At 40.4% G+C, this 21,032-nt stretch overlaps 2 protein-coding genes across 4 annotated transcripts; both read right to left on the bottom strand.

Moving 5' to 3' along the window:
• Positions 1 to 362: 362 nt before the first annotated feature.
• LOC137889155 (solute carrier family 2, facilitated glucose transporter member 1-like) lies at positions 363 to 15,570 on the bottom strand. Of its 3 annotated transcripts, XM_068732831.1 has the most exons (11): positions 13,305 to 13,325; positions 11,152 to 11,166; positions 8,522 to 8,614; positions 6,143 to 6,303; positions 5,820 to 6,060; positions 4,463 to 4,625; positions 4,063 to 4,250; positions 1,424 to 1,528; positions 1,224 to 1,325; positions 843 to 1,046; positions 363 to 728 (listed from the first exon to the last, which is right to left on the bottom strand). In XM_068732831.1, the coding sequence occupies exons 1-11, from the start codon at positions 13,323 to 13,325 to the stop codon at positions 522 to 524; spliced, it is 1,500 nt and encodes a 499-aa protein (XP_068588932.1). In that variant the 3' UTR covers positions 363 to 521. The 3 variants fall into 3 exon arrangements, with proteins under 3 accessions (XP_068588932.1, XP_068588933.1, XP_068588931.1); XM_068732832.1 differs by lacking the exons at positions 11,152 to 11,166; positions 13,305 to 13,325 and adding an exon at positions 15,562 to 15,570; XM_068732830.1 differs by lacking the exons at positions 11,152 to 11,166; positions 13,305 to 13,325 and adding an exon at positions 9,866 to 9,883.
• Positions 15,561 to 20,209, bottom strand: LOC137889157 (septin-5-like). The gene is made up of 4 exons (XM_068732834.1): positions 20,170 to 20,209; positions 19,446 to 19,518; positions 19,203 to 19,305; positions 15,561 to 15,645 (listed from the first exon to the last, which is right to left on the bottom strand). The coding sequence occupies exons 2-4, from the start codon at positions 19,508 to 19,510 to the stop codon at positions 15,583 to 15,585; spliced, it is 231 nt and encodes a 76-aa protein (XP_068588935.1). The 5' UTR covers positions 19,511 to 19,518; positions 20,170 to 20,209; the 3' UTR covers positions 15,561 to 15,582.
• Between the last annotated feature and the right edge of the window lie 823 nt (positions 20,210 to 21,032).

Here is a 21,032-nt window from a genome sequence, read left to right as displayed (position 1 = left end):
CTATTATGAAGCCATTTACTCCAGAAAAATATGTTCATTGATTGAAAATAATAAAGATAAAACAAAAACAATTGACATAGTAAAGAAAATAATTAAATGATAACTTCATTTTGAGTTTGTAAAGTTTGTTTAGCTGAAACAAAACAAATTGTTAAGTGGTGTGGCTGGGTACAAAGAGGCTCACGGATGCATAGTGATGCAGAAATGTGTCAGCAGGAGTCTTAACCCAACTTGTTTTTTCTGCTGCAGCACATCCCGGCCTCTCACTCACTTCATTTACTCACTCAATTCATTTTAAATGTGATGCCATTCTTGTCAGCATGGCAAGTGCTGAAAACAGACTTCCTACAGACTGAGCCCATAGTAACCAGTGATGTCGTCGGTCAGGTCATCATCTTTATTACCGTCTGTATGAAGACTAAAGCTCTAATGTAACGACCCTAGCATTAGTTTATGGGAAATTTCAAACACGATAGCAGTGTCCTAAAAGTGTACCTAAGTGTGTGAATGTACAGCAGCTTTCAAAGGTCAGGGTCGTCCCCCCTGAGGGTGTTGAACTCTTCAGGGGCTGAGTACTTGTCAGCCCCCTGACCAGCTGACTGGCGAAATCCTGCTGCAATCTCATCGAAGGTAAGGCCCTTAGTCTCTGGAACCTTGAAGTAGGTGAAGATGAAGAAGCCGAGCAGAAGGACCGTGAAGATGATGAAGACGTATGGGCCACAGAGTTGCTGCCGGACATCAAAGGCATAACATCATTTCTTTTGAATTATGGGCACAAGCTAAAGTTATGGACTGAGGATAAATTTAATATGACAATATCATTTGAATAGAAGCTGTCTTACCTCAACATACGGGAAGCCCATCCCCACTAAGAAGTTGGCCGACCAATTGGAGAAACCAGCAACGGCAAAGGCAGCAGGCCGGGGCCCCTGGCTGAAGAGCTCGGCCACAATGAACCAGGGGATGGGGCCGGGGCCAATCTCAAAAAAGGCTACAAAACTGAAAATGGCCACAATGCTGATATAGGACATCCATTTGACCTGGTCCTGAGGAACACAGAACACCACACAGTCTATCACTCACATTATTTCAAAAGCCCAATGCAGTGTATCATTACAATAGAAGTCTGAAGCTGTTATTCAGTCACTATAAATCTTGGGATCATCATCATAAAATCCCATTATTACAATAATTACAGTTATAAGATGATTTCAAACACTTACCAACAGCGCCATGGCAACGGTTAGAAAAACTGCTGAAACAGCCATTCCCATCAAACCAGTGAGCTGAAGGGGTCTCCTGCCCACACGCTCCACCACAAACAACTGCACAGAAGGAGGGAATGTATCTTATTACTACATGAAGGCATAAAGTCCTGGAGGTAAACATGTGAGGCTGTGTTGGTTTGGGGTTTATAACTTACAGAAACCACAGTGAAGGCAGTGTTGACCACTCCTGCACCAATGGTTGCATAGACCGGCTGGGACACACCTGCCCGCTCAAAGATCCCAGTTGAGTAGTAAAACACCTGAACATGATGACATTACACAGGAACATCCTTCTCAGTATGCTCTTCAGCTGTTTCTAGCCTACTGTTTAACACCTCCTCATGTCTATGCAAGGAGGCCTATCTATCAGATGCTTTTGCATTATGAAATGTGTTATATAAATAAATGTGCCTTGCCTTGTCTAGTGTACACCTCTATGTAGCTTTTGTAGCACATATCCTTATTTTGATGTTTTATAAAAGTTCCGATGTACTGTATGTAAAGTACCATCAGTGTATCTACAAAATATGTGTACTCACATCAGTGGATCCGTTCATAGCAGCAGGCAGAACATAATGTCTGAGTCCAAATGAGATGAGCAAAGCATCATCAGCCTGTGCTTATTGGCTTCAAAATCAAAAGTAGAGATCTTCACACCTTCACTTTGTTCACTTTGCACTACACATCTTAGACGACTTGGGCTACCTTATTATGTCATTTCATTTTCATCTTCTGTTTTTCAGTCATGTGATGATAAACAAATGGGAAATGAGATGCAATATTTTAGGTGAAACTGAAAATCATAGGCAACATTAAAGGAACAGTGTGTGACATTTAGGGGGATCTCGTTTGTATCTACATATACAGTATATGTAGATATATATATATATATATCTACATATACTGTATATGTATATCTATATCTATATATATATATATAGATATATATATATATCTATATATATATATATAGATATATATAGATATAGATATGTCCTCTTCACAGTAGCCCAGAGCGGACAAACCAAACACTTGCTTTTGATAGGGCGCTTTGTGGTTTCACAATTTCACCTTGGCCACTGTAGTTCTCCTACACACTTGGCACACAGCAGAAGTTGCAGTTGGTTGCAATCTGCTACATCACCACTAGATGTCACCAGATCCTACACACAGCACCTTTAAGGATTCATGTGTTGGACTGATCTAACCACCACATACTCAAAAGTCTGCTGTTGCTCAAGGGATAGCCAGCACAACATGAAAACTTCAGAAGATGTAAAGTGTCTCTATTAAAAGGATTACGTTTTTTTGCTTATTAAGATTTAAGGACCAGGGACGTGCGGTCAGGGTTTACTGTCATCATTACAAAACAAATAATGCTAAAATAAAATAAATATTAATATTTCTCTACTGATCTGTGCTATAAATGTAATTTTTGTATGATTCCAATCATTTCAAGCATTTTTATAATCAAAATTGCTGAATTAGCGCATGTCCTGTTCAGAGGAGACACGTGAGGTGAGGCAGTGACGAGCTGTGCCTCACCTCAGATTGCGCAATCCCTCACTAACTGGGTTGAGCGCGTGCCTTTTGCTGTCTCATTGTTTGTCACCACTGTAATATTTGTAGACACTTTTATTATATGTCCTTTCTTTACATATAATAGGTAATGTATTTCACGTATGTGTAGAACATATTTAGTGTTGCTGATCTGACAGAAACCGCAGTGAAAAAGCACACACGGGAAGCAAACACTACTCTGTCTCAACGAAGAGGGCGTGCGAGAGCCCACGGGTCGGGTTTATGCTTGTTCTGTCGTTGCTCTTCTTCTACACTTCTCTTCTTCTTATATTTTGCTTTGACCACAAAAATGTAAGATTATATATCCAAGCTTAAAATGTCTCAAAAAACAAGGAAATATGACCAAATCAACAGCAATTCAACGTCGGACAGGTAAAGTAACCTTTTATGTGTTTGTTGTTCTCTTTATACATCCGTGGTTGTTACGCAGATTATTGCGGAATCTCACGATTTTCGCGGGTGGCGGCCGCGAGCGCTCCGCTTCTGAAACGCTCCCGGTGACGCAGGTCGGTGGGGCAGATCGCGGCGCCCACGCTCCCGGTGGAATCAAATATGTACCTTACCTATGTGTGTGTAAAGAATGCTGATATGAAAAACAACCAGTAGTCAATGTGCAAGCTGCCAATTGAATGGTGATTTAAGCTTCTCTATTGGGTTCATATATTTGTAAATCTGATTTATGTAGTGTCAGTGCCTAACCAACCACGAACCTCACCGCACGTCACTGTTAAGGACCAACATGTTTTTGCAAAAGTATTGAAATTGTGGATAACCTTGTTCGTTAGCGTTCTGATAATCAGAGAACAATACTGTTATGTTTATTTTTTATAGGAGGGGTGGTCGTCCAATATGGGTGAACTTTGAGGGCCTGTCTCCTGAATGGTTGGCCATTGTGTTTAATCAAGCCCCATTGTAATACTCCCTCCTATAGGTTAACATGTTGGAAAAAATGGTTAAAACTTGAAAGGGGTGAGGTCAGAAAGTGATTTCTGACATAATGCCACATACAGGTACTGCATGTACCTGGTGAAAGGGCAGTGAAGGTGTAGCACTGGGTTAAATATTCCTCCAGAGGAAGAGAGGAGGAGGAATCCATATATATACGACCTATCAAATATATTCTTCCTTGGGATGGTACAGTCACTAACTTGTCCTTCATTTGATCATAGCATTTGGCAGACCTCATCGGCTCCTCTTTGGTCCTTTGACTTACAGCGTTGATTCCAGACAGCTGCTGTGAGAGCTGCATCATGATGGCCACAAAGATAGGCTGGCGGTATATGGGGGAGCGGAACAGCTCGGGTATGGTCACCGTCTTCTCCCTCATCATCTGCTGGCTCTCCTCTTTCATCTCCTGCATGTCCTCAGTTACCTCATCAGTGCCCCGCAGCTTCACCAAGACTGGAAGACAGCAGCTCAAATTACATGTAAGTCAGCTTGGAGGGGGACTCATTAAGCTGCCACACACTGAGGGTGCAGGATGTGGCAGGATATGTGTGGTCTAGTATTACCAACCTTTATTTCTGCTCATTTCACTACAGTAGCTTGTAGAAAAGCGTTGATGAGTTGAGTGTGTGTGTGTGTGTGTGTGTGTGTGTGTGTGTGTCTCTCACTGCTGCGGGCTTTGCTCTCCTCGTTGCAGTTGATGAGCAGGTATCGGGGGCTCTCAGGGCAGAAAGGCAGCAGGACACACTGTAGCACAGCCGGCAGCAGAGTGAAAGCCAGCAGGAGGGGCCACAGGAAGGCATTCCCCAAGATGGATTCAGTCCCAAAGATCTGCACAGCACACACAACACTTTGCTTACACATATTTTATATTAGTACACTGAGTATTAGCATGTGTAACACAAATGTATTGATTTATATGTGAGCGACATTGTGTTTCAATGCACACAAAAATATATATCATATACTGTATAGATGTATTCAAAAATCCACATACAAAGAATAATGTTCACAAATATATTTTTGATGCACACATAAATATATAAACCCACAATTATATAAAGTATTTGCAGTTTTTATCAAAAACATATTTGGATGTTGTTACATTTATACACTGTTGAACCTGCATGTAATGTAATGTCTGTCATGTGTGAACTTCCATGCATTTGTGTGTGTGTGTGTGTGTGTGTGTGTGTGTGTATGTGTTTTCTTTTTTTGACTCCCCTGCCACAATTTCATTCACTTTTTTTTTTTTTTTTAAGGTAATTATTGGAGATTGGAGGGTATGACTTAATGCGATCACATAGCCGTTACATCTGCACAGTCTGGAAGTTTGAATTAGAACACAGGAAAAGAACGAGCGCTCCGAGCTCAACCTCAACCTTAATTTGGTTAGTTAGAGAGGTGGGACTCACATGTTGAGACTGCTGTGTGTGGATTAATGTGTTTACTCCAACTATCAGCATTATCACATTGGCACAATGTGGTGGCTCGGCCCTACTGACATTAATACCTTAATTAATCTCATTATGACTGGATTATTGTGTGCATGTCGACATCCAGTCAACATCCCAAGTTTACCAAGATGCTACTTACTGTACTGTTGGGACCTCAGCTGCAGAGAAGCAGGTCTTCATGTCTCTAACAGACTCAAAATGTCCTCCATTTTAACTGTTGATAACCTGTAATGCACCTTTCCCCAGAACTAACTGTATCAACAACAGAGTCATGTCAAAGTCACCATTGTGCTGAAAACACTTTCTCTCTTTCACACTGGTGGTTTATGACTGTGGATATGTACATTATATCGAAGATAATTCTTCTCCTCATCAATGTTTTTTATCCAGCTTTTATTTCTCCTGTCAGCTAATATTCAAGACTCCATTCTTTGAATACCAGCTATGGCAGCCTGAACATTCACATTTGAAGGCTTTGGTTTTTATTTGTGTGTAAAGGCCCTAAAGCTATTGGAGATGGGAAATGAAGAGGCCAGTCATAGTTCAAGAGTTGCAGTAAGGATCTCACCTGTGCCATGAGAATACCGATCACTACACCAAGTTGATGCAGAGTTCCTAATGCGCCACGGAGAGATGTGGGTGAGATTTCCTCAACATACATGGGCACAAAGCCGGTGCTGAGGCCGGAGTAGAGACCCACTATGAAACGTCCAATGATGAGCATCTCAAAGGAAGCGGCCAGCTTGGAGAAGCCCATAAACGCAGCAGCAATAAAGACAAGCACGTTGGCCATGAGCATGGAGTTCTTCCTTTAGAGAAAATAAGAGGTGTTTGTCATTTCAAGGGGCAGGTGATATTAATAAAGTTTTATAGTCATAGGAAGAGTCGTACCTGCCGAAGCGGTTGACGAAGAGGCCGACAGAGAAAGAGCCGAACATTCCTCCCACAGAGAAGATGGCCACAGAGAGCGACCACAGACCTGTTAATGTACCTTGAGAGATGGGCTCTGAAAATCTGCTGCTCCACGTCTCATTGTAGAAGCTTTCAATAATCTAGAACATAAAACAACACACAGTCTGACTCAATGTGTCAGATCAATAAAGACTGAACCAGCTTGTCTCAGCTTTTGTTGTGTGGCTCTCAACAATGTCGGTCAGTCACTTGGTCCACCACTTATTGACTTCAGGGATCCCCTATCTTTTCCTGGAGCACCATCATCATGTTCATATTTTTTATTCAGACTGAAATGTCTCAAGAACTATGGGATGGATTACAGACATTCATGGTCCCCAGAGGATGAACTATTCTAACTTTGTTGATCCTATTCCTTTTCCTCCAACTCCACCTACAGGTCAAAATTAGAACAGTCTCATAGTTTGCTTGAGTAAAAGACTAAATACTATCATCAGCACTAATTTGCAAATGTTTTCCAAACAAAGATGGTTAATATTATACTTGCTAAAAACTGCCACATAAACATTGTCATTGTGAGCATATTAGCATAGCATTTAGCTCAAAGCTCTGCTGTGCCAAAGTACAGTCTCACAGAGCCACTAATAACGGCTGTAGACTCTTAGTTGTTCCTTGTCCAGATGGAAAATATACAAATACAGATTGCATGTTAATACAAGGTGTAAGTAGGGGTCTTACATGCTGTCATCCCGAACTTCACTTCCAAACATCACATCCCTGTATACAACCATACACTACTGAATCACATGGGACCAACCACTTCTTGACCCATTAGCTAAACCCATTTCCCCCCTTTAATGTTTAGGTCTTACTTTAATACTGATGCAGTGTTCAGGACAACTGTTCTAAGTCAATGTGCATGGTAGCATAGATTAGTAACCATAACATAAAGGCAGCATACATATTATTCACAATAATGTTTGTAAATTTTCCCCATTGGGTCATTTCACATTATTGTCATAATAACCTTAAAGGGTCACATGACCTTAGGTAGTTCCCTGCAAGCACAAGTTCATTAACTTGCCTGGTAACCTTGAGCTCCTTAATCCGTAATGCCTCCAACAAACGCATGCATTATCTCATTAACCTGTTCCCTGTCTTTTCAGATATCTGTCAAAGGACCTTCAGAGGCAACTGACCGACATAAGTTAACCCTGTTTTCCACTGGGCTACATATATAAATTGTGCATTTTTCTTGCCTAAATAAAAAGTCTCTGTGGAACCACACAAGAATCCAAAGATTTAGATGGATCTTTTCAGTCAAGGTGAACTAAATCGAGACGGGTCTGATGCAGGCGTGGAGAGGTGCTCCAACATGACAGGAAAGCTCACATAGATCATTGGTTTGTTGCTTGTTGAACTGGCTCAGTGACTTCTTCATCTCTGCCAGGAAACTCTTGACCCTGAGTTTCCTGATTGTCAGTCTAATCAGTGGCTAAGCATGTAATGCAAAGCTAAGCAATTTAAGTCAGTTTTTGTAAAATTCTTTGTCAAAATCATTTTACATTTATGTGTGACTTTGATGAAACATGTAACACTAAGCTAACTAAATGCTTCGTGTTACCTAAGTAAGTTACAACTCCATCTCAACAAAACTAGCTAGCTTGCAAGCGTAACAAAGCTAGATTACTTCTAGCAAGCAAATCAACATGTATTGATGCTAATAAAGTAAAAACATCCTCACATAGCCTCCACAAGACAGCCATTGCCCAGTGTTATTACATATGAATAAAGCTCATCTTGGTTTGTTGTCTTCTGTCATTTTGGACTGTTGGTTAAGTAAGTACGGTACATGGATGTCCTGATGCACTGTTTATCAGACCACAAATGAGATAAGAGCTAGCATTAGCTCGCTCACCCCATTTCACTCCCTATCTCTGGCAGACCAGTTCACCGGAGCTCCCGTCTGCTCTCCTCCTGGCAAAGTAGTCTACCAGCAAGGAGGAGTGAACAGTACCGTAATAACTAACTAAGAAGAAGTAAGAGCGGGCGTTCTTTTACCCCATGAGCCAATCAAAGCAGTCGCGGCTGCAATCAGAATCAACTGGACTAAATTAGTTCTCTAAATAAATGCTGGGTGAAGGCAGTGAATGTATCACATGGATTCAGCTTTCACCAAAACATCTTGAGTATTATGAGTGCACATGTTATTGTATGGCACTGCCACTTCCCACCGTCATTATTCTCACACATTTGTTTGTATTCTTTATATTTATTTCTATATATTCTTTATATTTATTTTCCTTTTTCCTTCCTTCTTTTTCACTCATACCTCACACAACTACAGTAAATACTCACATTCTGAGGAGCGTTGATGACACCAGTGTTGTAGCCAAACTGGAGAGAGCCAATCACAGCTGTCCCCACAGCCATCATCAGCTGGGGTGTCACCTGTTGTTATGACACAGAAACAGAGATAAAGGTCTGCATTTAACCAGACAACTTGCACATGTGGTGGAGGTCTTAAAGTTTAAATTCTTCTGTTTAAACAAGACTATTTCACTTTCTTACAGTACGGTTTGCAGAAGCAAAGACACCCCACAGTAATTTAACAGGCTTGCTTTGAAAAATGTTTAATGTTATAAAGCTACAAGTTTCTGTTCTATGTACTGTTCTTCAAATCAATATGAAGACAGCAGAGACCAAACTTGAAACTGTTTTAAGATGTGTCCCATTCATGTTAACATCAGGTTTTAGAAGTGTTTGAATTGTGACATAACTCTTCACCACTTCAGTTCTACTTTTGGCATAAAACTGAGATTTCATTCAATGTCAGCCATTGATGGTGGAGGAGAGTGTAAAACATTCTAATTATGTTTGTAAAGTGTAAATATGTTTGACTCTCCAGCTCAAGTACATATGGTGATGTTTCCTATAATATTTTCTGTTTGTGTGTTATATAGTCTTTGTATGATATCTATGGAGAGGAGTGTCAGTGGACCTGCTGTGGCAGGAAGATTTGAAAAGGAGTTTGAAAGCCTCTATTAATCTTCAGCAGGAATGTAATACTAACCCATAAAATAAACAAAGCACTGTATAGTTGTGATGAACCTGCAAAACATCACTACAAAATTACTGGCACATTGTGGCCCTTCCCATGAATCCAGTATCAAAAACAGTGCTCAGAGTAGATTGAAATCTGCTGCCCTATGTAAGCAACCACCAGCAGTAATCTACAACTAAGCTCAAATGATCAATTAGACTCATGCTGAGTGGATTGGATTGAGAGAGAGGTTAAAGCAGGTGAATGTAGACTAAAAACTTTTCATTTTACAGTGTGCAGTTGGCGGTCACTATTGTCCCACAATGCAGTGCCTGCATAAAGGAAATGGAAGTGCTGCTCACAGCCGCAAAAGGCTAATTGCAGGTGGAGGTGAGACAGAACCAGAAATATGTATGTATGTATGTATGTGTGCGTATGTGTGTGTGCATGTTCTGCAGTGGGCTATTTTCAGATATTGTTATCAGAGCTACCTCTTTCCCTCACTAGGACTTTAGATATACTATGGGTGCTGCTGTTACCTGCCACACACAACTTAAGAAAGTGGAGGATCACCATTGTCAGCACCCTTTTCATGCCTCTTTACACAACTAGTCAGTTTACAACATTGTCATGTAGCCCACTGATGACGCAGCAGTTACCTGGCCGCTGCACTCCATCCCGGCTGCTTGGATCACTCACAAAGTCCACACTTAGAAATATCCAGATCGATAATCCGTCAGGTGAGTATATATTCTACTTTCTACAAAAACAAGTCCTCATAATGCTGTCTGCAATATCATTTAGTCCAACATCGATGTAAACAAATCTTTGTCAGTTCTGCCTCCATTCACCTGCTGCCGTAAGCAGCTTAATGACGTCAGCACTAAGTGGATCTTATGGAGCTGCCGTGCCTCCAGAGGAGTAGGAGAACCACTGCGCTGATTGGCTGAGAGGAAATCACAGCAAGATAAACAGATGTATAATCAGAGTATATTAACAGATTCATAATCTTAGTGTAAAAGAGAACATTTAATTGATTTCTCAGTCGATATATCACATTCATATATATGTATATATATATATATCACATTTATATATATATATATATATATATATATATATATATAGAGAGAGAGAGAGAGAGAGAGACAGACAGACAGACAGACAGACAGACAGATAGATGTCTATACATATTTGCACCACCGCCACTATGGACAATATTGGGCCAGGTTTCACAGCTATGATCAGCGCACTCAATCAGTCAAAGTCATATTTTCAGATGTTTTACTTTATAATGGATTCATGTTAGATAGGTCAATATTATGTGTGTTTATATGTTGAAAGACTACCATGCTCATTTACTGTTAGATGACACCAAAAATTCAGTTCAGTCAATATTAATTAATTGTAAAGTTATGTAATCTCACCTCACTATTAAACCTTACAATTCATACACAAAGAGTCTGAGGACAAAATCAGTTATCAGTGAAAAACAAAGTCGCACCGTTATATAGTCAGCACCATAGACATAGACACTACTACAATACTACCTGTCAATACGTTTGTGGTAATTTTGACGAAACACAAGTTTATTAAGGAATATGTGCTATGTCAGCATAACAAAAACTAAAATAACTCAATGCTTAAAACTAAATGTTGACAGAAAGCCCCACCAGAAGACAAAGTAGCTAAAATAAATTCTTCAACATATTTGCAATTAACAAAATAACCAAAATTCGATATCTAAGTTGTGAACTTGAGCTACTGGAGCATCCGTTTGCTTTCTCCAGCCTTGTCTATATACAGAGATGGGCAAAAATACATCAAAATGTATTTTGATACAAAATACAAAATACCCCTCAAATAAATGTATTAAAATAAAATACAAAATACTGGTGCCAGAAAATACAATACATGTATTTTGTATTTAAAATATAGAAAATACTTTTTTCTGGATTTTCTGTTTTCTCACAATTTGGTATAGACTGACTGTACTGAGGCATGTTGTCCACCTGGCCAACTGTAGAATGTATGAAATAATAAAACTAAGAATACTTTCATAATATGCCTTTTAAATAAAATAAATTGGATATTTAATGTTTTTTGAACAAATGGACATCTGCTGTATATATTATCTGCCAGTAATTGATATGGCATTATGACATTCACATTGAGAAGATACAGCATAACTTGTAATATAGTGCAAGATTAGATGGTCAGACGTCTCTTGATAAGGTTATCATGAACATACAAGCTCCCAATCTCCCTCTTCCTATAGCTAGCTACTCCACTGATAAGTTAACTTGCTAAACACTGGCTATGCGCTAGCCTAGACAGCATGCTAGCGTCATTAGCATGTTAGCATCAATTGCTAGCTTGATATTATAACCATCACCATGTATGTACAATAGGCTATGTAGCCAGACCCAGACATAAATTATACATCAAGATAGTTGACATCTGTCACACTCAGATAAAATATTTACCTTGACAGACAATCTGTTGAACTTGAAGATCTGAAGACTGAACTCGTGAACTGTTTTTTGATTCGTGGATAAAGTATTTTGAGTATTTTAAATACAAAATTACTCCACTCTAAAGTATTTTGTTACAAATTACGTTAGATATTTTTATTGGCCCTATCAAATACAAATTACAAAATACTCAAAAGTAATTGAAATACGTATTTCAAATACAATGAGGTGCGGTGAGGTTCGTGGCTAGGCACTGACACTACATAAGTCAGATTTACAAATATATGAACCCAATAGAGAAGCTTAAATCACCATTCAATTGGCAGCTTGCACATTGACTACTGATTGTTTTTCATATTTCATTTCAGCATTCTTTACACACACATAGGTAAGGTATATATTTAATTCCACCAGGAGCGTGTGCGCCGAGATCTGCCCCACCAGGAGCGTTTCAGAAGCTGAGCGCTCGCAGGCACTACCCGCGAAAATCGTGAGATTCCGCAATAATGTGTGTAACAACCACGGATGTATAAAGAGTTGAATTGCTGTTGATTTGGTCATATTTCCTTGTTTTTTGAGACTTTTTTTAAGCTTGGATATAGAATATTACATTTTTGTGGTCAAAGCAAAATATAAGAAGAAGAAGAAAAGTGTAGAAGAAGAGCAATGACAGAACAAGCATAAACCCGACCCGTGGGCTCTCGCACGCCCTCTTCGTTGAGGCAGAGTAGTGTTTGCCTCCCCTGTGTGCTTTTTCACTGCAGTTTCTGTCAAATCAGCAAGACTAAATATGTTCTACACAGACGTGAAATACAGTACCTATTCTATGGAAAGAAAGGACATATAATAAAAGTGTCTACAAATATTACAGTGGTGACAAACAATGAGAAAGCAAAAGGCACGCGCTCAACCCAGTTAGTGAGGGATTGCGCAATCTGAGGTGAGGCACAGCTCGTCACTGCCTCACCTCACGTGTCTCCTCTCTGAACAGGACATGCGCTAATTCAGCAATTTTGATTATAAAAATGCTTGAAATGATTGGAATCATACAGAAATTACATTAATAGCACAGATCAGTAGAGAAATAATAATATTTATTTTATTTTAGCATTATTTGTTTTTTACTTTTCATGATGTGAGACAAAGTATTTCTTACTCCCTCCCACCATGTTTCACCCCATTTCACACACACACACACACACACACACACACACACACACACACACACACACACACACACACACACACACACACACACACACACCATATTTCATCCCAATTTCACACGCACACACACTCTCTTTCTCATTACCCCACCTGTGCGAGAACTTTGACGGGAACCTTTTATTTTCCCGCGGGAAAACTCCGCCCACACTTAGCAAGAGGGGGTTGCTTGGGAGTCTTACCAACATATTACACTCTGCAGATACATACAACACAGCAGCTTACTGTAGGACAACATGAGCAACAGAAACAAAAGGATGACAGCCCTGGAGGCTCTGGAGCACATCCTTGATCACGACAGTGAACTAGAGGAGGATGTGTCTGAAGATGAAGACCATCTTGAGGTCAATTCAGATTATAATGGTACTGATTATGAACCATCAGATGAGGAAACTGATACTTGTTCCTCCAAGCGAGACATTTGTGTCAAAATTGTGAAATACAGTGGTCATTTTCACCCAATACACGTCAGCCAAGACTATCAGCCAAAAATATTGTAAAGACAGTGCCAAAGTTTATTTGCACAAAGCACACCGTGACGACATGTCACTGGTGTGCTGTGTAGACATACGTAGATACACAGACAAACGCACACAAACACACACCTTGTTCATTGTGCTCATCTCTTGTTAATTTTTGTAAATGTCTGTTTCTTAACACTATAAATAAACATAGAGTTTACCTGCAATACAAATCCTCTCATCACTCATTTGGCTTGATTTTGAGTGAGCGGGTCAATATGACCCTGAACAGCAGAGGTGTCTCATCTCTATTTATCTACATCACCTCATGCAAAAAAAGAAAGTTTCAAAATGTAAATGATGTTATGGTAGACTAATGCAATTTCTATCTAGGTTTTCCCTATGTACCTAAAAAATTGTTTGAACATGTATTTTTCATGAAAACGAGTGAGTTATCCTAATTGAACTATGATACATAGAGGAGTGAATAACTCCATTCCACTAAATACTGATTTAATTGTTAGTAATGGTGTTGGTGATGAGGTAAAAACTATATTTATTTGGATTTTTTTTGGATGATTAAACATGCACTGGGTCACATTGACCCGGGAACACCATTGCTGTACCTGAGAAACAAACATAACAGGAGGGTTAAGGATACTAGTATTCAGGATTGTTGCGGCAATACTGTTTCCAACTTTTTCTCCCGGCAGTTTACTGCAGGTATTCCTACCCGACACCAGTGTGATGGAAGGACAGTCCAGATGTAAAGACCAAACTCAAACGCTCAGTTTGTAGCCACTGGTGCCTCTGGGGATGGCCCTACTGGTCAGGAGATCATCAGTCCACAACTTTGGTTCAGTCCACATCTCAAAGTTTGTCTTACTTTCCAATACGTGAAGCTGTCTGGGTCCACTACAGTAGGCTGAACTATCTCCCTGCCGGGGAAGATCCCCCACGTCACCGCGTTGGGCTGGATGTCGGCGGCGTTGGTCAGGTTTCGGCCCTGCACACCAAACATTCATTGGGACATATTAATAACACACACACACACACACACACACACACACACACACACACACACACACACACACACACACACACACACACACACATCTTCACAAGCAGAATGCAAAGACTCACTTCCAATGAGAGACATTCAAAACAGAAGCATAACACAGTATTTGTTCCTCATTGTTGATCTATTTTTATCGCAGTGGCAACAAAGCAAACTGGAGGTCATGATGCATTTGAACACGAGCGCAGGGCATCGGCTATAAAATAGTAAAAAATAGGCCCACAGCATTTAGCGGATATGATTAAAGAGCGCATGCTCACACGTGCACCCGGCTCTGCAGCGACCCTCTCATTATGTCAAAAGCTCTCCATTCACAGTTAGCCACTGGTAATAAGTGCATTTTCAGCTCAGCCAACACATGTAAAAATGCTGGGAGAGAATATTTTGATTTGACATATGTGAACAAAATGTCACATGAAATTATTTGTGAGGATCAGAGAGGGAATCAACAAGAGCAAAAGTTGGCTCTGACAAATGTGGGAGAAAAATGTATGCATGTGCCATTATAGTCAATGCTTGAAGAGTCAAGTTCATATTCTTTACTTATATATCATTATAATCTTGCAAACAAATATTCATAGTTCATGTATCAGTGTAATCCTGCAAACATAGTCTTTTGGGGTTAGAAATAGTTCATGTATCCTACAGACAGTCGTACATTCATAGAGCTAGGAGAGAACAAGTAAGTTCATAAACACATGACAGTCCAATGGCGGACTTCTGCAGTGCCGCCACCACAGGGTCCAAAGAGAGGAAATTGGCCTTTGTGCATACTCTGTTGGGTCAGCCTGACCTGGCCTGACCTGATCTGGCACAATGGGTCATAAAAAGACTTAGAGGGTTGAATGGCACAAAGCCGTGGGTGAATGGGAGTTCAAGGTAACTTAATTAGGAAATACGACCATACACTAAGAGTTGATAGAGTCAAATGATAAGGTAAATAAAATGTGGTAGAAGTAAAAAAAACACAAACAACCGTCCAGGAAGACAAACTATACAAAGCATCAAACTGAGGATAAATGTACAGACAGAGTTACCACTTAACACGTGATACCCATGTTGTCTGAAGGTCCCGCTGTCATTCAGCAGAGAAACAGCTGAGGTATGGCGATGCAGACCTTCTCTGCTCCGGGAGACGATCACTGGTCTTTGTCGTGCATCTGCTGCTGCATCTTATTCAGCATCTCCTGCATCCTCTTCAGCTGCCGACAGAGAGGACGTTTGGTTAAACTCCTGAAAACATCCTGAATCTGATGCTGGTGTGTGTTTAATTCTGAAATAGATTAAAGATCCTAAAGACTCTGACTTAAAAGGTAAAAACCCCTGCTGTGGATCTAAATATGTGGAGGGAAAACATATATTATATGGAGCTGACTAATAGTCATGAAATACTAGAACTAAATAAATGAAATAATTCAGGATGTTATTGATGAAAAGTTGGAAATGGGGAAAGTATGGTATTGTCTGTAAATTAACTGTATAAAAATGTGAACATATACACGCAGGTTGTGGTAAGAAACTGACATGATGACTTAGTGTATATCTTTCTTTCTTCTTTAATAATAAATCATTGATTTGATCATATTTATAATATGAATTTACATATATTTGTTTTTTGTAGTTTTAGCCACACTACCGATGTAAATCTATGTGTATTTCAGTGCAAAAAAAGTATACATTATATTAAAGTTTTTCGAGATATGACTAGATCTATTTTCTCTCCTCTGTGTTTTGTACCTCTGTCAATTTCATGTTTTATTTCATCCTTACTGACCGTCAGAGGCAGTGTTTGATACTGAATATATTTAATTTCGCATCAAGTTTTCATATCTACAGTCACGTGTGACCTCAGTTGAATCCAGCCCAACCTACCCATTTCAAACATCGGGCCACAGAGGCCGCAGGGGCAACTTCTCCTGACCCGCCTGATGCATCAAATCAAGCCAATCTCTTTACTTTCATTGGCCTAAGTGCCCTGCTAAGAGGCAAGTCCGCTACCAACACGACCCTACCCACTTGCCCTCCAGGCAACCTCAGAACTTGGAGACTAACAGTCCCCCCCTCCCCCCCAAAGCCTTCAGATTCAGAGGCCAGGGGTCCAGGAACTGATGTCTCCGGGCCAGTTGTTTTTTTTCTCCGAGCAGCATTTCAGTTACTAGACAGCTCATGATTCAGACCCCTGGTTGGTTTCCACCCTAACCCAGGGGTACAAGCTTCAATTCCGACGGCGGCCCCCAGCTTTGAGCCAGGTCAAAATGACCATCATCACCGATCCGGCAAAAGCCCTCGTCCTGAGCCAGGAGTTAGCTGCGCTCCTGGCCAAGGGTGCAATCAAGATGGTGGACTGTCACAGCCCGGGGGGTTCTACTTAACCTACTTTCTCGTAAAAAAAGAGAGGCGGAGTGCGGCAGTCCTGAATCTGAGGGGAGTCAACAAGTTCCTGAAGGTCTTGCCATTCCACATGTTGAGCACAGCAGAAGTTCTTCTGTTCAGTTCAGCTAGTCAGACTAGGCAGCAGTTCTCTGGTCTTCGCAGGGACATGCCCCCACCTAGGGGTCCCACGAGGCCCCTTTCAGCCCCTAGCTCACCCCAGTAGCCGTCATTGGCCTAAGTGCCCCGCTAAGAGGCAAGTCCGCTACCAACACGACCCTACCCACTTGCCCTCCAGGCAACCTCAGAACTTGGAGACTAACAGTCCCCCCCTCCCCCACCCCCCCAAAGCCTTCAGATTCAGAGGCCAGGGGTCCAGGAACTGATGTCTCCGGGCCAGTTGTTTTTTTTCTCCGAGCAGCATTTCAGTTACTAGACAGCTCATGATTCAGACCCCTGGTTGGTTTCCACCCTAACCCAGGGGTACAAGCTTCAATTCTGACGGCGGCCCCCAGCTTTGAGCCAGGTCAAAATGACCATCATCACCGATCTGGCAAAAGCCCTCGTCCTGAGCCAGGAGTTAGCTGCGCTCCTGGCCAAGGGTGCAATCAAGATGGTGGACTGTCACAGCCCGGGGGGTTCTACTTAACCTACTTTCTCGTAAAAAAAGAGAGGCGGAGTGCGGCAGTCCTGGATCTGAGGGGAGTCAACAAGTTCCTGAAGGTCTTGCCATTCCACATGTTGAGCACAGCAGAAGTTCTTCGTGCTGTTTCCAGAGGAGAGTGGTGCACGTCTGTCGACTTAAAGGGTGTCTATTTCCATGGTGTGACTGTGGATAAGTGGAGAGCAGGGCCGCCTTTCAATCAGAGAGTTGGTGGTTCGATCCCCAGCTCCTGCTCTGCTAGTCTCACGTCAAAGTGTCCTTGAGCAAGACACTTAACCCCAAAAATTGCTCCTGCTGCGTCTACGGTGTGTAGATAGATTGTCTTACTGAATTGTAAGTTGCTTTGATAAAAGTGTCTGCTAAATGACCATAATGTAATGTATTGTTCCCATCTTTGTTTCGCCTTTCAAAGCCATCACTTTCAGTTCAGGGTACTTCAAGTTGGACTCTCCCTCTTTCCCTTTGCCCCCTGCAATCACAGGGCAAAAAGATTCCGGCGGGAGGTTGTCACAACAGATGCCTGCCTCGCAGTGTGGCAGAATAGGACTGCTTGGGGGCAGTGTCGGCGCATGGAGCATGTCAATTTTCTAAAACTACGGGCTGTGCACCTAGCACTCAAACACTTCCTGTCATACTTGAGAGGAAAGCATGTTCTTGTCTGGTCGGACATTACCTCGACCGTGTTTCACATAAACCATCAGGGCGGCACCAGATCTGCGAAGTTGTTATGATGATGACCAAAGATAGGAGCAGCCGCCGGTCCAGGGCTCGACGGTCCGAACAGCGAACACACCGTTCCCTCCTAACAGGGAACAGCTTTTTAAGCTTTAAAAGCGACAAGCTTCCAGAAATCAGTAATCGTAGACAAATTTAGCCTAAGCTAATGCTACCATGGTAGTTAGCCTGCGTAAGCGAGAGGGACTGATCTCAGGGATGACACCGGAACTTATACCCGACTGGGGTCATCCGAGGTCACACGTGACTTTGTTGATATAAAGACTTGACCTGCGTGTGCGCTACATGGAAGATATTCAGTGTTAAGCACTGCCTCTGGCGGTCATCCAGGATTCATACAACCGTAGTTACATCTGTAAATTTGGTTGTATTGCTATATTCTGCATTTTTTTATATTTCTTTTTTTACATTTAGCAAACTGTTCCAATTTTTCATCATAATCAGGTAAAAATAATGAAATAATAATCATTATGTGCTCGTGTTTCTATTTAAAATGGAAAGGTAACTTTATATACTTGCGATATTTCAAGCATCTTGTCATTATGGAATAATAGTAGAAAGAATAAACTTTACTTTACTTACACACTATTAAATATGAGTTACCCCACTCAATTAAAAAAAATTGTTAATTGAAGTAACACTGAATTGTTAGTTCATTAGCTGTTGTGATTTAAAACCCATGAGGTGAACAACTGAACTTAAGAAAATAAGTTTAATGATCTTAAGACATTAAGTTCAAGTAAGATCATTTTTGTCACACAACATGTGTTACTAGTTGAACCATTAAATTACTTTAAAGTTACATGAAAAATTCTCTCAGTGGTGAATGCGCTTTATGCAATCGTTGCTCAGTGAAGTTCGCCACGATCTGAGACGGGGACATCGTACTACACCTTCACCTCCAAAGATCTTTGACTCGTCTAGGATATATTCATAAAAAATAAAACCATCTCCAAACAGAAATAAAAAACAGCCAAAATTGCTTCTCACCTCTTCACCTTTCATTTTGATTAGTTTCTCAGTCTCAACATCTGGAGTGGACAGCGGCAGGATGGGAATGGGACTCTCCAAACGGTTGTTCTGAGCCAGTTTACTGAGGAGGAGGAGGAAGAGGAGGAGGAAGAAGAAGAAGAAAAGTAGGAGAAGGAGAGGTCAAGCAGACATATCTGTACTGAAATCTGAAAACATCATCAGATGTTTCCTCAACATTCTCTCTCTTACGGCTTCACATACCTGGTCATCTCCTGGATGCGCTGCGCTCTGTAGTTCTCATAGTGGACATCGCTGTCTTTGTGCATGTAAAGTCCTACAAATCAAAAACTGTTTGAATGGACGATTCCATGCATGAAATACAAAGGTAGAAAAGATGTTTCCTCTGATCACTGCCATGAAAGAGTGAGATTAACACAAACATACTGCATACAACAACATACATCTCTACATTCACGACTTTGATTTGCAGTATAATGGCCAAAACTCTGAACACATAAATACGTTTTCAGATATAAATCAATCATATGAATTATTATTTAATGTTCACGTCATCATAGGAGACTGTGTAGGAAACATTTCTTATATCACTCTGTGATTTAATAACAATCAAAATAAATCAACATTTACTTATGAATATGAATCATGTAAGCTCAATATGAAACTGAAATTTACTCATCAAGATAATGCAGGGTCCTCATAAGGCCCTCTTATTCTCACGAGATATTTATTAATATAAACTATGTTACAAACTCTATGCTGAACAGGTAGGCTAAATACAGACAGCTTTAGCTTTAGCTTATTAACGATTTGCTGCTAGCTTAAGCAGCGCACTGTGGTCGAGTAAAATATACTGTGAGACTGCGGTGAAAATAACGGAAAATATCGCTTTTACTTGAAAAAGGTTGTATTGTAGTTACAGTGACGAGCGTAGTTGTCGTTAACTCAAACCTTATCTTTACTTCACCTGGTTCACTGTCTCCACCATGGCTTCTCTGCTCTGTGACACCCCGCCCTCAGTTAGTAAGTCAAAATTTTGAGATAGTAAGTCACCATTTTGAGATAGTATAATGACTTACAGGATATTTTTTTTTCCTCACAGTGGCGGAAATGGGCATCTATAGAATGAAATGTGATCTGAATGAAACGTGATCTGAATGAAACGTGATCTGTATGAAACGTGATCTGAATGAAACGTGATCTGTATGAAATGTAATTTTGTAGTTTTGTAATCTTTAAGAAATAGATGCTGTAAGTTTTAAGATGAATTGCATTTGTAACAGTGCAGATAGAGGGCAAACTGTATATATATATATATATATATATATATATATATATACATATATATATATATATATATATATATATATATATATATATATATATATATATATATATATATACATACATATATATATATATATATATATATATATATATATATATATATATATATATATATATATATATATATATAATATAAGTACATATGATATCTAGTTACTGACAAATATCAGACCAGGTCCTACACATAGAATGGTTAATGTAAGAAGAAACAGCAGCAGCTGTGTAGACCTATCCACAGACAGGCAGCAGCTGTGCTGGTGGCTTGGTTTACAGAGCAAAAGCTGAAAACAGGGTCAGAGGTCATGGCTGAGGATAAAACAGTTGCTGCCCATAATAAAACTTCAGTCTGTTCTGGTCAGAGCTGTTTTATGGTACTGCTGAACTTTCACCTTATTGGAAGTCTAAAACGGCCAGCTCTGACCTCGAATGAAGAACACAAATGCTAGTTTTAAATGAGTCACTGGGAAACAGCAGACACTGCCA

The sequence above is a fragment of the Cebidichthys violaceus genome, unplaced genomic scaffold, assembly GCF_023349555.1.
Source record: "Cebidichthys violaceus isolate CVI_PGR_0920_01 unplaced genomic scaffold, fCebVio1.0.p SCAF_6, whole genome shotgun sequence".
Classification (NCBI taxonomy): domain Eukaryota; kingdom Metazoa; phylum Chordata; class Actinopteri; order Perciformes; family Stichaeidae; genus Cebidichthys; species Cebidichthys violaceus.
This window is presented reverse-complemented; position numbering and strand designations above follow the sequence as displayed.

What these genes read in the sequence shown, in the direction of transcription:
- LOC137889155 (XM_068732831.1), bottom strand. Translation starts at nt 13,325, where the DNA reads ATGTCTCGCTTGGAGGAACAA. An exon ending in CTGCCTTCACTGTGGTTTCT is followed by an intron (nt 1,326 to 1,423) that starts GTAAGTTATAAA and finishes CCTTCTGTGCAG; the next exon opens with TTGTTTGTGGTGGAGCGTGT. An exon ending in CCGTTGCCATGGCGCTGTTG is followed by an intron (nt 1,047 to 1,223) that starts GTAAGTGTTTGA and finishes TGTGTTCCTCAG; the next exon opens with GACCAGGTCAAATGGATGTC.
- LOC137889157 (XM_068732834.1), bottom strand. Translation starts at nt 19,510, where the DNA reads ATGCACAAAGACAGCGATGTCCACTATGAGAACTACAGAGCGCAGCGC. An exon ending in CGCATCCAGGAGATGACCAG is followed by an intron (nt 19,306 to 19,445) that starts GTATGTGAAGCC and finishes CCTCCTCCTCAG; the next exon opens with TAAACTGGCTCAGAACAACC. An exon ending in TCAAAATGAAAGGTGAAGAG is followed by an intron (nt 15,646 to 19,202) that starts GTGAGAAGCAAT and finishes CTCTGTCGGCAG; the next exon opens with CTGAAGAGGATGCAGGAGAT.